This window comes from Ovis canadensis, chromosome 7 (genome assembly GCF_042477335.2).
Source record: "Ovis canadensis isolate MfBH-ARS-UI-01 breed Bighorn chromosome 7, ARS-UI_OviCan_v2, whole genome shotgun sequence".
NCBI lineage: Eukaryota > Metazoa > Chordata > Mammalia > Artiodactyla > Bovidae > Ovis > Ovis canadensis.
The window spans coordinates 37,145,813-37,164,094 of NC_091251.1; the positions used below are offsets into that span (position 1 = coordinate 37,145,813).

The 18,282-nt window shown below is 43.8% G+C and overlaps 1 protein-coding gene across 1 annotated transcript; it reads right to left on the bottom strand.

The window, feature by feature from the left end:
• Positions 1 to 1,487: 1,487 nt before the first annotated feature.
• LOC138443439 (purine nucleoside phosphorylase) lies at positions 1,488 to 8,158 on the bottom strand. Its single transcript, XM_069595820.1, has 6 exons — positions 7,886 to 8,158; positions 5,834 to 6,003; positions 3,507 to 3,610; positions 3,128 to 3,303; positions 2,847 to 3,037; positions 1,488 to 2,120 (listed from the first exon to the last, which is right to left on the bottom strand). Exons 1-6 carry the CDS (start codon positions 7,939 to 7,941, stop codon positions 1,903 to 1,905), a joined length of 915 nt encoding a protein of 304 aa, XP_069451921.1. The 5' UTR covers positions 7,942 to 8,158; the 3' UTR covers positions 1,488 to 1,902.
• Positions 8,159 to 18,282: the final 10,124 nt, after the last annotated feature.

Sequence of the window (18,282 nt, forward strand, 5' to 3'; positions counted from 1 at the left end):
TCCAGTAGTCATGTAAGGATGTGAGAGTTGGACCATAAGGAAGACTGAGCACCAAAGAATTGATGCTTTTGAATTGTGTTGCTGGAGAAGACTCTTGAGAGTGTCTTGGACTGTAAGATCAAACCAGTCAATTCCAATGGAAATCAATCCTGAGTATCCATTGGAAGGATGGATACTGAAGCTGAAGCTTTTGGGTACCTGATGTGAAAACCTGATTCAGTGGAAAAGACCCTGATGTTGGGAAAGATGGAAGGCAAAACAAGGGGGCAACAGAGGATGATTTGGTTGGACGGCATCACTGACTCAACGGACATGAGTTTGAGCAACCTCCAGGAGACAGTGAAGGACAGGGAAGCCTGGTGTGCTGCAGTCCCTGGGGTTGCAGAGTTGGACACCACTTGGAGACTGAACAACAAAATGTCTGTAGGGAACTGTAAGGCCCTTGAGAGGAAAAGACCATTTTTATATTCTGTACTTAACATTCTCTTAGCTCAGTGTTAAACAAATATTCACTAATTTTATGAAAAGAAGAATGGATGAAAGGAAGAATAGTCATAGTGCCCCTCCAGAATGCTTTTTGTGTTGGGTTCAGCTAAGTAGGTCAGTTACCAAACAAAGGATTATTTATAAGAGTTCTGGAAAGCTTTCCTGCCAAAATTTCTCTTCCACATTATACTACTACTAGTTGAAATGTTACCACTGTTGGAGGCTCACCCAGCTCTACCCTCTCCCAAAAGGCAAACAGGCCTGAGGAGGTGGGAGTAGTATGTCTTTCAAACATGCCAGTCAGCTGAATGCAAACTGAGAAGCACAACAAGTTCAGTGAGTTCAGTGAGCCAACAAGTCACGCCTGGGCTTATGTCACGGGGAAGTGCTGATCAAGCAGAGTGAAAAGAAAGGCTAATGTCCAGGAAAAAGCAATAGGAGGAAAGGGGGTGGTCCGAGAGGCCAGGGTATGAGTCAGCCTCGCAAGGGCTGGCAGCAGTCTCGTCAGCAGTGGCATGGCAAGCAGCAGAGAAAAGGGTATTTGCCATTGCACTGTGAGAATGGAGGGAAGGGGTGTATGGCTGCCGTGAATTATGGCAGATGTTTGGGTGAGGGAACTGAAGGAAATCAATAGGAAATACAACTAGGACTTAACAAGGAAGTGGCAACGATGGAACACAAGCTGAGATCAGTGAACTAATTCAGATACTCACAAGCAGACAGAAACTACCAGAAAGCAAAGGGGCAGAGGAAGACTGATCCGAGGAAAGTAGCCATCAGGTGCCAGAAGTTAGCCTTTCCTTATCTTCTAGCACGTCCTCTCACTTTCACCTCTTTGCCTCTGCTTCATCCTACCCTGAATTCACATACCCCCTCATCTCAGTTCTTTGCTGTCTGAGAAGCAGCAGAGTCAAACAAAATATGGTCTCGTGATTGGTTTCATGTCACTCTCGGTCCATATCCCAACCTTATCCCAAACTACATAAAAATGAAGAATCGTATTTCATCTTTCTCTTTATTCTCAAAATACAATAGCATAAAAATCCAAAAGGAATAGGTTATTTCCTGTGTGGTCTCCAGTGCTCTGAGGCAGAACTGAGCCCAGAGGAATGTGAGAGGACCATCTTAAGCCAGTAATAGTTACTGTCTGAGCTCGAGGGCCCCAAACCAAATCCCTGGATGTGTGCTGGGGCTTGGGCTCCAGTTCTTGCAGAGGAATAGGAGTGGAAATCATTTTGAGATGACAAACAGACCAGAAGAGCGCTCAGCAGCAGTAAGGTCTGGTGGGAGAAGCCGGGAAGGTGACCCTCCTTTCTGCCGCCAACTAAGGCAGAAGCATGTGTCTCCAGCAAGGGCTGAAGTAGGTAGCAGCTCCTCGGATCCCATAATGGAGAGGCCAACCCACGCCGGGGCTGGTTAACTGGAGTGCTGGGACAGTGGAATGCTAGCCATAAGAATGGAGACAAACTGCTCCAATCTCTGAGCAGCTTGCCTCCCAGCCTCTAGTACTTCCTCGTGATTGGCCTTCCCCTGGCTCTCATAATCCAAGATGACCTTGTTTGTGATGAGTGAGAAGCCAAAGACTCGAAGTCCACAGTGTCTTGCGACTATAACTTCTGGTACCGTGCTCATGCCTGATGTGAAGAAAGAGGGAAATAAAACTGTCAGAATCCCCAAATGACCCTTAGCCTCAGCTCCGTTCACCACCTTGTTGACAATTCGACACTAAGAAAACATCCAAAGAAGCAGCTAAATTAGTGTCAAGCTTAGGTTGTTCTGTATTATCTAAAAGATTTGGGCTTCAGGGGGCGTTACACATTTCTTATAATATTGCAAGGCTTTATTTCTATCTCTGCGTGTGATCATTTTAAAGTCAATTCTAATGTTGCAATTCTATTTTCCAGCCAGAGGTATACAAGGTACCTACGATTTTTGTTAAAATAATCAAAAACAGTTATCACACAATGGACAGTTCTCACATTAGCATTACACTGGTTAAAGTCCTTGGTGCTGGGTGGTGGGTTGAGGCTACAGTGCAAACCCCTCAATCACCTTTAAAGTCAGTTAATTCAATCTTCTCTTAAAGCAGACCCCTACTTCAGTGTATCATCTAACGCTACAATCTTTTACTCTTTTCCAACCTATTTTACCAGGATCCTCTCTTCAAGCCTCCAAGTCAAGGGAATTCCTTGGCAATCCAGTGTTTAAGACTCTGTACTTCCAATGCAGGGACTGCAGATTCAATCCCTGACTAGGGAACTAAGATCCCACATGCCCTGCAGAGCAGCCAAAAACAAAACAAAACAAAACAAAAAAGTCCCGCCAAATTATGAAGCCACCAGCCAAGTTCCCCTTCTCACCAACAGCATCTGCCCCTAGCTTCTGCAGCAGGTGACACTCTGCCACAGTTTCAAAATTGGGGCCCGCCACCATCACGTAGGTGCCTTCCTGTAACTCTCTCTGCTCCCCCATTTGTTTCCAGGTACTGTGAGCTTTCTGCCTCATATCCCGGTCGTAGGCATCAGACATGGCAGGGAAACGAACTCCAAACCTAGAGCACAGGTTGCATTATCTCAGATTAATGGAATATAGCAAGCTCTCCAAGCTGACCCATCTAAACAAAAAGAAGCAGGAGAGATACCTTTCCTCATTGGGCCCTCTGAGAGGGTTCTCACCACTGAAACCAGGTAGGTTGATGTGATCACGGATCAGCATGATATCGCCAACCTCAAAGTTGGGGTTGAGCCCTCCAGCTGCATTGGTGACCACTAGGGTCTCCACACCCAGAAGCCGGAAAACCCTCACTGGGAATGTCACCTTAGAAGAGAAAAATAAACATCAGAGAGTTTTCTTTAAAATTTTACCAATACACCCAAGCAGAAAAACATGACATACATCATCAAAGAAGAGAAAGGAGGGGACCAAATATCTACCTTGCTTAAGCAGCTAGGTAGTAAAATAAGAGAGAGAGGTCTATGTCCCTTCTTCCAGACCCAGTCAGGCTTGTGCCTCTGTTTTACCTTCCAGAGCGGGTAGCCTTCATACATGTGGAACCTGCCCTGCATCATCACACAGGCTCTGCCATTCAAGATCCCAAACACCAGTCGACCAGCATGACCTGGCACTGTATGCAGAAAAGAGAAGGAAATGCATGGAATGAAGCTTTCATACAGCACATATCCCCTGAGCACCTACACTGGCCCGACTCACCCTGTTCAACATGTGAGGGTATAATTAACCAATAGAAAACATCATCCTCTCCACTCTCAGAAACTTTAAGTCTGGTGGAGGTGTGCTCAGCCGCTTCAGTCGTGTCCAACTCTTTGTGACCCTGTGGACTGCAGCCCACCAGGCTCCTCTGTCCATGGGACTCTCTAGGCAAGAATAATACTGGAGTAGGTTGCCATTCCCTTCTCCAGGGGATCGTCCCAACTTAGGGACTGAACCAGGGTCTCCTGTACTGCAGGTAGATTCTTTACTACTGAACCACCAGGGAAGCCACGGGTGGGGGAGACAGAAAGTAATCATAAACTTAGGTACAAGCACACTCTGAGATTAGGGCGATGGGGGCAAAGATGTTCAATGTGAATATACACCAGTTACTTCTTAAAGAAACTTTAAAAGAATGAGAAAGTCATAAGGCAAGAGAATAAAAGAAATAAGTAGGTAATAGAACAGTGGGTAAAAGAGACTAAGCGCGGAATAATGAATGCAGTGAGTGTCGTAATCACAGACCTCTTTTCCAAAATTTTCAAAACTCTCAAAATGCATATTCTTATGACCATAACTAAGCTATATGCTTCCTGACTCATGAAAGGAAGCTCATGGTATAGCCTAGCTTCCTAAAAACGCTATGAACAAGGAAACGGGCTGACACTGGACCCATACAAGTCTTTTCTGTGACTCACAAAATAGTCCTGTGGGAATACATGCCCTGTATGTGATAGGTAGGGGCATGGGACTGCAAAGATAACTCCTCACACAGACATAGTAACAATTATTACTATTTCTTTCATCTACCATTTCTAAAGGGAATCCATGGTCTGGGAGAACAACCAAAACACAGAGGGAGAGTTCAGGGGGTACTTAGAGATTGAGGACCATATAAAAAAGTTACCTGTAATAGAACAGAGGTGATTCAGTTAGGAAAACCCAAGTAGAGTATAAAAAATAAATTGACAAAGTTTAAAAGGATTAACCACTTTTCACTGAGTGCAGTGCCCTTGTCACTGGGTAGAGTGGCAGACGGAGCCAAAGTCACTACTATCTCCCTTAGAAAACTTTGCACTCCCTTCTCTCTACTATTTCCTTCTTCAACCCCATTGCCACTCCCTGCTCTGGTCTCCTAGTCTTGTTCCAAAGGGAATGAAAAATATCTGTTAAAAGTCTTAACTCTCCAGGGAAAAGAGGAAGGAAGGCACAATCTGAAAAATTAATAATAAACCAACAGAAGTTAGTCCTGAGAAATTAATAATTAAATCAAATAAACTACCCTTGTCCTTGAACAAGTAAACTAGGCCATTTCTCACCTGACCCTCCTCTAAGCCTCACCCATGGCAAGAGAAACTCCGTCAATCAGGGATGGAACCCAGTCCCTGCAGTGAACTGGGGAGTGTTAGCCACTGGACTTCCAGGGAAGTCTGGCCTTGGAGCTTCTGGCTGCTATTGAGATGCTCCATACACTCTCCTCAGATCCCTCAGAGCTCCACTGTGCATAGGGGGCCCTTCCCCACCCCCAACAAAGGTCAGTGTGAACCAAGTCTTGTGTTTTCATATATTACCTGGGTGTTTGTCTGCAAGAACACAGCAGTCAGTGTGCTCATTTGTTGGTATGTACCAGTGTGTGCCTTATTCTAGGACTGGAACTAGCGCTGGGGAGATTGAGAATGGTAGGAACACACAGGACAGGGTGAGGGTGGGCGTGTGGGGTGGGGGTGGGGAGCTGACTTTGTCCCGGGAGGTCACAGGCACTTCTTTCTCCATGTGGGATGCAGACTGAAAGAAATGAGTGAGGTGTCTGAGGATGTGGTGACCACAGTGTGTGGGGGGAAGGGATGTCTAGGGGAAGTGTTGTAAAGCTTTAAGGAACTGAGTCATCAGGCGTAGGAAATATGTCATCATACAGTACCAGTGACACACACACTTGCTCTGTCTGTTAAAACGTTTCTATTGGAGGAATTTCTTTCTAAACTCATTCTGATTCTTGATGGGTTTTTTCCCTCTCTCACAACAGTTGTTGCTTGGCAAATGCTACTAGGATGCCCAGGATCAGGCATAGAAGTGTTGCCCTCCCATCACAATCCCACCAGGTTCCCTCAGTCTCATCCCCTCTTCCCGTCGCCAGTACCTGTACTTTGGGGAAAGTTTGGTATTTCACTGTAGTCAAAGGTCTGGGCTTGAGTTAATCTGTTAATCAGACCTCCTAACCCAGAACCACAGATCACTGCCACTTGAGGTCGGTGTTTGGTGTGAGACAAAAGCCATTTTGCAGTGTCTTGATAATCTTCATGTGTAAATCTAGGGGGAAGAAATGGAAAACCAAGGTGAGATTCACTCCCAACCCAAGGGTATCATAAAATAATAACCTTCAGTGTAGAAAGGCTGGCAGGGGTACCAAGACGACAGGGGATACAGAGGTTGGCCAAAGAGCTAGAACAAGCTACTGCACGAAGAAGCAAATCCAGGCCAAGCTCTGCTTGTCAAGGGCTGGGGGAGAGCTGACCCTGTAAGTTTCTCAGCAGCAGTCTGTGAACACTATAGACTCTGGAGCCCACCTCTACAGACTGATCATTCTGGGGAGAGGCCCCAGAATCTATACTTCTTACCAAAGTGCCTCAGGTAATTGTCATCTGAAAACCAGGTTTCATAATTCTGGCCTGGAGGGAAGCAGAACTCTCTCTGGATTCTAGTCCCAATTTTGTCTTTTTAAGCAAGTTAACCTGTGCTTCAAATTCTTTCCTCTAGGGTAAAACAACGAAATGTGATTGGCCTCACCTATTGTATAAGCTCTGTTTGAAAATGAATTAAAAACTTGCTAACAAGCTCCAAAGACCTTTGAGTCCATAAAATCATGGTACAGGTCCACAGAGCTTGAACCTTGTTATTTTTAACAACTCTTCCCCCTGCCTATATTTTTCCTCCCTGCCTTCTCCCATCTTTCCTTCTCTTCATCAAGATCCAAGGTCCTTTGCCTTTCAGAGACCTAAAGACATAACCAGACATCCCCAACAATCAACTGAGAATTTTTCTCACAATTCTAGTCCAATTCTCTCATACCTATCTGGAAAAAACAAGGAGAAGGGAGGTGGGGAGACTGAGGTGTGACAGAGCTGAACACAACTAACCAACCAAACCTCCAGAGGAAACCTTTTTCTTTTTTTTCAAAAGTACTGCCTTGGAAACCAGATGACTCTACCATACACTGGGCTACCCTCAGGCAAGTAGCTGGGCCAGGGGCAGGGTGGGGGCAATAGGACTGGGGTCAAAGGAAGATGGAGGTGAGAGAAGGGTGGGATGGTAAAAATGAATCAAATATCATCCCCAAAAGGTGCAAAGGAAAGGAAAATAACTGTTAAGCTCTGGCCCATCAAGCACGTAGGAGCCACAGCTTACAGGACTTCCTCATTAGCCATCAATATCCCAAGAACGCCCCGAATCCCTGGGCACCCTAAAGCCACTGTGATCCCTAATGCTGGGTAGGGATTTCAAGGACAAAAGCAGAAATAAAGGTTTTCAAAGGCAAGGGCGCGAGAGAGTGCGGGGTGGGAGGGTAAGGCTGAGGGAGAGGTGGCAGGGAATGGGAAGAATCTGTTGTTCAGTTTCATGAGTAAGAATTTCGTTTTCTTGGAGAGGCCATCCGCAACTTAACTGGACCTCCAACTTGGAGGGAAGAGAAGTGTTCCCGAGGGACGAGGAGTACTCTCTCCTGGGAAGGACGAACACTAGATACAGGCACCAAAAGTACCTCGCGGCTTTCCCTACACACTCGAATCGGAATCTGTGACGAGCACGTGGGTTCAGAAGACCTCTTCCCCGATACGTGGGTGGAGGAGCACGCTCTCTCTATACTCACTTCAGTAAGTGCGTGGCCCAGCGCACGCACGCACACACCGGCTCCTTTAAGGAGTAGTCCGCGGCTTACTGGCCTGTCCCCTTCCTGCTCTGGCGGCGCCACCCTGCTCGATTCCCGCGCGCGCCCCTGCCGGGGCCGTTCGCACCACCGCCCTGCTGCCTTGCCCCTGATACCGGGCTCCAAGCCAGGCATATCTGCATCTCCGGGGCACTCGTTCCCTCTCTTGGCCCTCTCGAGCCCCAGAGTGCTGTGTTTTCAGGGCTCGAAGACAGCCATTTCCTCTCCCCAGGGGCCTCCTGGATCCCCTGGGCCTGGTCCCCGCCTTACCCATTCTCCATGGTCCCGAAGACGCCGTCTCGATGAGTTTGCCCTTCTCCGTTCATATCGGCTCCGCTGAGCTCAGCCGGCTTCAGTCACCGAGTGTTATCCACACAGTTAGCACACTGTTTGCACCGCGCTGGCTCATTATATCCCCAGCGCCAGAGTCCCCAGCCAATGGCAAGCGAGTACGCAGCCGGCCTCGTTTCCATGGTGACCCACCCCGACTCAATAGCCCCGGGCAAGGCGTTCACCCGCTGTATCTTTCTCCAGCAGCACTCTAACTTAGGAGGAGGGGGTAGGGGAGACGGGGCGGAGGGAGGTGGGAGCATCCAGTGTTGTATCTCTGCACCCAGTCCTTACAGCACGTCGGGTTTCCAGCTTGGAAGCCTGTGCGGGAAGAAGACTAGAAGTCCCTGAGGACAGCCTCTAACCACCTGTCTGCAACCCCATTCCTGACTGTGTCTACAGCAAATCAGGAGAGATTTGAAAAGAGAAAAATTTAAACCTTAGACCCTGCAAACTCGGAATAAAATTAAGTAGTCTCTCTCTGAGTTCCTTCCTGAACAAAGGAAAAAGGGTCCATTCTACATCCCTGGTGACTCAGATGGTAAAGAATCCGCCTGCAGTGCGAGACCTGGGCGCTGCTCCCTGAGTGGGAAGAGCCCCTGGAGAAGGGAACAGCTACCCACTCCAGTATTCTGGTCTGGAGAATTCCGTGGACTGTATAGTCCATGCACTGGAGAAGAGAATGGCAAACCACTTCCGTAGTCTTCGCTTGGGAACGCGGTGAACATGTGACACTGAAAGGTGAACTCCCCAGCTAGGGTATTCCTCAGGCCTGCTTGACTTCACAGGCCACCATATCTGGCTCTCGTGAGTGACCACACCGACATGGTTATCTGATAGGTCACAAAGAGTAGAACAGGACTGAGCAAATTTCACTTTGGATAGGCTAACCTGGAGGTTATAGGATTTGGAAAAACATATAGCCCTACCAGAGAGACTCTAGGCTGCTTCAGGCCAAATTACAAGGAGGGAGCACAGCCCCACCCATCAGCAGAAAATTGGATTCAAGATTTATTGAGCATGGCCCTGCCCTTCAGAGCAAGGCTCAGTTTTCCCCACAGCCAGTCCCTCCCATCAGGAAGCCTGCACAGGCCTTTTATCCTCATCCATCAAGAGGGCAGTCAGAATGAAAACCATAACCACAGTAGACTAACCAAAACGATCACATGGATCACAGCCTCCTGTAACTCAGTGAAACTATAAGCCAGGCAGTGTAGGGCCACCCAAGACAGATGAGTCATGGTAGAATGTTTTGACAAAATGTGGTCCATTGGAGAAGGGAATGGCAAACCACTTCAGCGTTCTTGCCTTGCAAACCCCATGAATAGTATGAAAAGACAGAAAGATAAGACACTGAAAGATGAAGCCCCCAGATTGGTAGGTGTACAACAGGCTGCTGGAGAAGAGAGGAGAAATAGCTCCAGAAAGAATGAAGAGGCTGAGCCAAAGCAGAACCTGGAATGTAAGGTTCATGAATCAAGGTAAATTGGAAGTGGTCAAATAGGGGATGGCAAGAGTGAGCATTAACCTTTTAGGAATCAGTGAACTGAAATGAATGGGAATGGATGAATTTAATTCGGAAGACCAACTACTGTGGGCAAGACTGTCTTAGAAGAAATGAAGTAGCCCTCATAGTCAACAAAAGAGTCTGAAATGCAATACTTGGGTGCAATCTCAAACATGACCAGAAGGGGCTCAGTTTGTTTCCAAGGCAAACCATTCAATATCACAGTAATCCAAGTCTATGTTCCAGCCACTAATGTTGAAGAAGCTGATGCTGAAGAAGCTGTAGGTCTTTGAAGACCTACAAGACCTTTTAGAACTAACACCAAAAAAAGATGTCCTTTTCATCATAGGGGATTAGAATGCAAAGTAGGAAGTCAAAAGATACCTGGAGTAATGGGCAAGTTTGGCTTTGGAGTACAAAATGAAGCAGGACAAAGACTAACAGAGTTTTGACCAGAGAACGCACTGGCCATAGCATACACTCTTCCTACAGCACAAGAAAGGCTCTACACGTGGACATCATCAGATGGTCAATATCAAAATCTGATTTTTTTTGCAGCTCAAGATGGAGAAGCTCTAAACAGTCAGCAAAACAAGACCTGGAGCTGACTGTGGCTCAGATCATGAACTCCCTGTTGGAAAATCCAGGCTTAAATTGAAGAAAGTGGGGGAAATCATTAGGCCATTCAGGTCTCACCTAGATCAAATCCCTTACGATTATACAGTGGAAGTGACAAACAGATTCAAGGGATTAGATCTGATAGAAAGAGTACCTGAAGAACTATGGACAGAGGTTTGTAACATTGTACAGGAGGCAGTGATCAAAACCATACCCAACAAGGAAATACAACAGGCAAAATGGTTGTCTGAGGAGGCCTTACAGATAGCTGAGAAGCGAAGAGAAGTGAAAGGCAAAGGAGAAAAGGAAAGATGTGCTGATCTGAATGCAGAGTTCCAAAGAATATCAAGGAGAGATAAGAAAGCCTTCTTAAGTGAATGATGCAAAGAAAGAGAGGAAAACAATAGAATGGGAAAGGCTAGAGGTCTCTTCTATGTACATCAAGGCTGTATATTTTCATGCTGCTTATTTAACTTCTATGCAGAGCACATAGAAAATAGAAAATTAGAGATAACAGGGGAATATTTCATGCAAAGATGGGCACAACAAACGACAGAAACGGTATGGACCTAAAAGAAGAAGATAAGAGATGGTAAGAATACACAGAAGAGCTATACAAAAAAGATCTTAATGACCCAGATAAACATGACGCTGTGGTCACTCACCTAGAGCCAGATATGGTGGACTGCAAAGTCAAGTGGGCCTTAGGAAGCATCACTATTAACAAAGTTAGTAAAGGTGATGGAATTCTAGCTGAGCTATTTCAAATCCTAAAAGATGATGCTGTGAAAGTGCTGCGCTCAATATGCCAGCAAAATTGGGAAACTCAGCAGTGGCCATAAGACTGGAAAAGCTCAGTTTTCATTCTAATCCCAAAGAAGGGCAATGCCAAAGAATGTTCAAATTACCCCACAATTGCACTCATTTCACATGCTGGCAAGGTAATTCTCAAAATCCTTCAAGTCAAATTTCAACAATATGTGAACTGAGAACTTTCAGATGCACAAACTGGATTTAGTAAAGGCAAAGGAATCAGAGATCAAATTGCCAACATCCACTGGATTGTAGAAAAAGCAAGAGAATTCCAGAAAAACATGTACTTCTGCTTCATTGACTACACCAAAGCCTTTGACTGTGTGGATCACAGCAAACTGAGGAATATTCTTGAAGAGAGGGGAATGCCAGACCACCTTACCAGAAACCTGTATGCGGATGAAGAAGCAACAGTTAGAACCAGACATGGAACAACAGACTGGTTCAAACTTGGGAAAGGTGTACATCAAGGCTATATATTTTCACCCTGCTTATTTAACTTCTATGCAGAGTACGTCATATGAAATACTGGGCTGGATGAAATGCAAGCTGGAATCAAGATTGCCTGAAGAAATAGCAATAACTTCAGATATGCAGATGTCCCATCACTTGCCCATCACTGGATGGGGAACCAATGGAAACAGTGACAGACTATTTTCTTGGGCTCCAAAATCCCTGCAGCCAGTGAGTGCAGCCATGAAATTAAAAGATGCTTGCTCTTTGGAAGAAAAGCTATGACAAACCTAGACAGCATATTAAAAAGCAGAGACATCACTTTGCTAACAAAAGGTCTGTCTAGTCAAAGTTAGTCAAAGGTCTTTATAGTAAAAGACAACTGAAATGGTTTTTCCAGTAGTCATATAAGGATGTAAGAGTTGGACCATAAAGAAGGCTGAGCTCCAAAGAATTGATGCTTTCAAATTGTGTTGGAGAAGACTCTTGAGAGTCACTTGGATAGCAAGGAGATCAAACCAGTCAATCCTAAAGGAAATCACCCCTGAACAGTTATTGGAAGGACTGATGCTGAAGCTAAAGCTCTAATGCTCAGCTACCTGATGGGAAGAGCCGACTCATTGGAAAAAACTCTGACTGTGGGAAAGACTGAAGGTGGAAAGAGAAGGGTGCGACAGAGAATGAGATAGTTGGATTGTGTCTTCAGCTTAATGGACATGGGTTTGAGGAACCCTCGGAGATAGTAAAGAATAGGGAAGCCTGGAATGCTGCAGTCCATGTGTTGCAAAGAGTTGGACACATCTGAGCAACTGAACAACAATCAGGGATCTAAATCTAGACCCAGAGGAGAAGAAAATGTTTCTAGTGGCAAGAATTCCGAGATCATCACAGGAGGATGCAGCAAATCCCCTTCTCTGGGTGTTTTCAACCAAATTCCTTATGGGTATTAAGCTTTGGGATTCGGTAATGAGAAATATTCCAATAGTCGTGTATGGATGTGAGAGTTGGACCATAAAGAAAGCTGAGCGCTGAAGAGTTGATGCTTTTGAACTGTGTTGTTGGAGAAGATTCTTGAGAGTCCCTTGGACTGCAAGAAGATCAAACCAGTGAATCCTAAAGGAAATCAGTCCTGAATATTCACTGGAAGGACTGATGTTGAAGTTGACACTCCAATACTTTGGCCACCTGGTGTGAAGAACTGACTCTTTGGAAAAGACCCTGATGCTGAGAAAGATTGAAGACAGGAGGCGAAGGGAATGACAGAGGATGAGCTGGTCGGATGGCATCACCAACTCAATGGACATGAGTCTGAGTGAACTCCAGGAGTTGGTGATGGACAGGGAAGCCTGGCATGCTGCAGTCCATGAGGTTGCAAAGAGTTGGACATGACTAAGCAACTGAACTGTACTGAACTGAACTGAATGAGAAATAGGAATTTCCCCCATGTTCTCCAAATTATGTCATTTATAAAATATTTCCATACATTCTTTACTCATTATTATGGATATATATTTTTTAAGTTGTTGAATAAGAAATAAATAATAGTATTTACAAAGAATTGTAGTCTGTAACAGATAGTCAAATGCTGTAAACTGTCAGTGAACATTATTGGGTGGTATCCTAATAGCAAGCAAAATACAGCTGTCAGTCTGTTTTGGTAAATAAGTTTTATTGGAAAACACACACACACACACACAATTCCTGGATCCTTGAAACAGACAAAGGATGGGGATAGGGTGGGGATAGAATGAGAAAATAATAGACAATTTCTTGATTTACACAATAATTGATGCAAGGAATTCAGATAATTAGAGAACTTTTCCCCCAAATGAAATTTTTTGTAACAGAACTACTAAAAATAACATCTTTGTAAGAATTCAGCTATTTTCTGCCCCTACTTTTATAAGCTTAACCAAATTCACGTCAAATCACAAATCAATGGTCCTTACTTAGTTATTGGAATCCTCCACCTATTTCCACTCTCCTGAACTCGAACCGTTCCTGCTGGCCTTTTTACCCAACACCATGGCTCAAACCAATGTTTCCTAGCCCTGTTTCTAACTCATTCATGATCAACTATGTACTAGAACTGTTCTTGTGTTAGGGACATAAGAATAATGACAATATGGGTGCATATTCAGTTGTGTATGACTCTTTGCAACCCCATGGACTACAGCCAGTCAAGATCTTCTGTCCGTGGAATTTTCCAATATATATAAAAACAAAAATAACATATATAAAGAACTGAGTGCAGTGTCAAATGACTGATTTATTCTATCACTATTATTGGTTTATTATTATTATTATTTTCCTTATTCATCCAGTAATTTTAGCAAAGGTAACAAATGGGTGGTCTAAAAGTAATGTTTCACCTTAGAAATGTGTGTACAATTGAGACATGGAAAGCATGATTTTGAATGATGGATAAGTTCAGTCATAAGAAAAAATCAGCCCAGGGATAATATCTACCAATATTCAATTGCTGAAGGTTGTTTTTTTTTTCCTTTTAATTTTCTTGGTTGTGCCACATGGCATGTGTGATCTTAGTTCACCAACCCATATCCCTTACGTTGGAAGCATGGAGTCCTAACCATTGGACACTGGGGAAGTCCCTGAAAGGTTTTTTTAATTTATTTTTTAAATTTTTATTTGTTTATTTTTGGCTGCTCTGGGTCTTCATTGGTGCATGCAGGCTTTCTCTACTTTTGTGAGCAGGGACTGCTTTTCCTTTTGATGTTTTGGCTTCTTGTTGCAGAGCACACAGACTTAGTTGCTCCATGGCATGTGGGATCTTCCCGGACCAGGGATTGAACCTGTGTCCCTTGCATTGGCAGGCAGATTCTTAACCACTAGACGACCAGGGAAGTAAAAAAATATTCTTGTTAAACACCCCAAATCCAATTCAGTTTACTCAAAAGACAAGAACAGAACATAACTATTATTATTTTTGCTGTGCCACTCAGCTTGTGGGATCCTAGCACCTGACCACAAATTGAACCAGGCCCTTGGCAGTGAAAGCACCAAGTCCTAACCACTGGACTGCCAGGGAATTCCCTTAATTAAGTTTGTTTTTTGTTTTGTTTTATTTTAATACTTTTTTATTTGGCTGCACCTGGTCTTAGTAGTAGTACTTGGGACTTCTGAGCTTTGTTGCGGCATGCAGGATCTTTAGTTGTGGTATGTGGGATCTAGTTCCCTGATCACAGATTGAGCCCAGGCCCACTGCATTGGGAGTACAGAGTCTTAGCCACTGGCAACTGGGAAAGTTCCTTAATCAATTAATTGTAATGGTCTCTGTCTAAAGTAAGCGAAGATGATCTTCAATATATCTACAAAAGGAAAACTGGGGAACAAGACTCAATCTTCTGTAGTGTTTTTCCAGTGTCATTCAAGGAAGAGTCAGAAGTGTATATAAATATTCTGGGCACCAAAGAAATGTACTATTATATGAAAGGCAAGGACGATTTACCAGATTGCACCTTGGCCAGGGCCAAATAACCTTCAGACCCACACAACATACTTTATTCTGAATTCAAGTACAGAAACCAAGCTTCTATACACAATCATTTGGACCCTAACCTTTTTAATCTCAAATTCACCAGTGGCCTAGTGAGAAGTCTCCTCTATGAGGCCCAGCAGACCTCTTGAGGACACATTTTAGTGGTCTATCCACCAAAAGGTCCCAGGCCCCAGATTGCCTTAAACCCTACCTTGGGTCCCTTCCTACCCCTAACCTTGGCTGGTTAACATCGCTCACTACTTTCCACAGGACTTTTTTTCCTCACAGGATTTTTACCTTTCAAGGGAACAGATTTAGACATTCTGTCTGCGTGTGTATTTGGGGTACTAAGAACACTGGTAAGCAGCTAATACTTAATGGTCACATATGTGAAATATCTACTAAATGTCTATTATTTCTCTTTAGGCCATCACAGGCCAAGTCTCCATACTCCATTTTGATCTGTTTTCAATATCCCAGTCCAGAGGTTTCCAGTTACTCAGTTTATAGGGTACTTAGGATCTCAGCAATATTTTCACAGCACATCTAGATCAAAAGAAACACCTAAGAGTTTTGCTTGGTGCCTGACAACTTAGTAACCATTTGAAAAAAAAATAATACACATAAGTTAAAAGAAAATATTTTTTTTTCTTAAATAAGCACAGATAGTTACTAGTGGACTGTGTGTGCCTGTTGGGCCCTGCTCAACTTCTAAAACCTTGGAGTCCAGCACTTTTACCCTCATTTCCTGTTCCATGCTGATTTTCACACAGTTCTTATTTTTTTTTATCAAAGGGTCCTTCTAAGTCTGGCTTTGCAAAGATATTTTATTATGAAAATAAATGTAGCACAGTCCAGTGTTTAAGTTGTGAACTTCCTTGAGCTAGCAGTTTGCATAGCACACTAGAGATATGTCTGATATTGCTGTGTTCCTCTTAAATTTTTTAAATATCCCATGGTACCCCTGTGAATTTGCCCCTTGGCACAGAGTCTGAGAACTATGGCCCCATGGCCCCGGGGCACTCCTTGCCACCTTGTTCCTAAATGTGTCCTGTAAATGAATGAACTCTAATCAAACTACTTGTGAATTCCATGGAATAAATTCCATCTCCACTCCTTACCTACCAGCTGTGTGATCCAGAACAAGTGAAATAAATCTTGTTATGCCTCAGTTTTCTCTGTTAAATGGTGATAATAATGGTATTTACTCTTATTGCAAGGATTAAATAAAGTGCCAGTTAAATGTTCAGATGGGTGCCTGGAATTACAGTAAGCACATGGAAAATATTGGCTATTATTTTTTATTTCTCTAGACTATCTAAACATGAATTGGATCAGAACAAAAACTAGAGGTATGCCCAGCCCATTTGCAGCAACTCTAACCCTGAATTGTTTAAAACAGGAGCCACTAGCCAAATGTGACTATTTAAATTTAATAAAACCGAAAGGCAAAATTAAACAGTAAAAATTAGTTCTTAGTTATACTAAGCACATCCCAACTGCTCAAAAGCCACAAGTGGCTAGTGTCTACCACACTGCATAGCATAGAAATATTTCAATCACTACAGAAAGTTCTATTGCATAACATTTTTCTTATCTTTTCTAGTTACTGCTTACCCTGTATCCACATTTTTAAAAGCTAGAACTATGTTTTATTCTGTATTTGTAAGGTTCCTGTAGTCAGGAACCGCACGATCATCAACTTTAGGGTGATTTGGCTCATTACTGCCTTATTACCCCTTTTCTATCTTCTTCTCATGCCTCCTTCTATTTCTGAGGGACTCCCATGGCCGGGCACACATGCAGTGACACATCCATCTTCTATGCTCAATATCAAGGAAACTGGAGAATGGAAGTGCCTGGCTCTAAATCACCAAATATTGGCTTATGGAGCGGAAAGATGTCTCGAGTTAGTGACTCCCAGCGGCAACATTTATAGAAGCAGGCTCAACATCTTAGGATGTTTTAGGCAGGAAACATGTTTATTCCTGCCTCTTGCCTGAAATTACTCAGTCTCTCTGTATCACAAGATAGATGTTTCCCTGTTTAAATACCTATCCTACTATCACAACAATCTTTTACCTTCCATTTTCTACAATTCCTGAAATTAAAATATTAGTTTAGTTTTTATCCTGGTAGCAAAAGGATCACTTTCATTCCTGTGTGAGATCTCTATCTGTGCCTCAGTCAGTAGGCACAGTAGGAGTAAAGTGACCTAACACCCTCATTCCCAGATAGGGAAGCTGACTACACCCTAAAAGAAGGGACAAAGATCTGGGGCATGGAAAGGACCTGGAACAGAAGGGAACAAATGTTCAGAGTGATAAAGAGAAATAATCTCTTAAAATTAGAACGCACCCTACCCTACTCCATCCAACTCTGACACTAACCCTTATCTTAACTCACTCTGCATATTATCAAAAACATTCTTTGCCCTGGAAGTGGAGTAAGGGTCTGTGTTGGTTTCACATGGGCGATAAACTACCACTTCAGTAAGGGGTAAAGAAGAAATAGGGCACATGGAAAAGAGAAGTCAATTGGGACGCCAGGTAGCAGAAGCCAGGTGGATATCTCCAGCCTCATTCTTGGTCATCTACCCAATGTGACAGTAGTTGCCACTTGGTTGGAAGCCTGAAGAAAAAAATGCTTCCAAATCTTTGCAGTTCCTTTCTTTATATCCTCCCACTATGGAGTCTCATGGACTATTTCAAAATTCATATGTTGAAGCCCCAACCCCAACTGACCATATTTGGAGACAGGGCCTTTAAAGAGAAAATAAGTTAAATGAGATCATAAGGGGCCCTAACTCCTTTAAAGAAGAGGAAAAGACAGCAGGAATATCTGTGTACAGAGAGAAGTCCATGTGAGGACACAGTGGAGAACGCAGCTATCTGCAAACCAAGAACAGAGGCCTGTGCTGACACATTGATCCTGGGCTTCAAGGCTCCAGAACTGTGAAGAATAAGTTTCTATTGTGATAGCTCAGTTGGTAAAGAATCCACCTGTAATGCAGGAGACCCCAGTTCGATTCCTGGGTCAGGAAGATCCCCTGGAGAAGGGAAAGGCTACCCACTCCAATATTATGGCCTGGAGAATTTCATGGACTTGCAAAGAGTCGGACACAACTGAGTGACTTTCACTTTCATTGTTTAAGACACCCAGTCTGTGATATTTTATTATGACAGTCCCAGCAAACTAATATACTTTCAAGGCCTGATTTTTCTCAATCTAAGTGAGACACTCCCATCCAATAAGTAAGATACCCAGTACTGGGGGTAATACTGAAACTATTTACTTGTATAGTACAGGAACCAACCAATCAGAACCAATGCCAGCCATAAAGAACTGATGCCAGCCACACCGGAGTGTCTTAGCTGAATATCCACCCTGCTTGGAACTACAGCTGACAATATTGCTCAGTATAGAAAATTACCTTCAAGATACAGC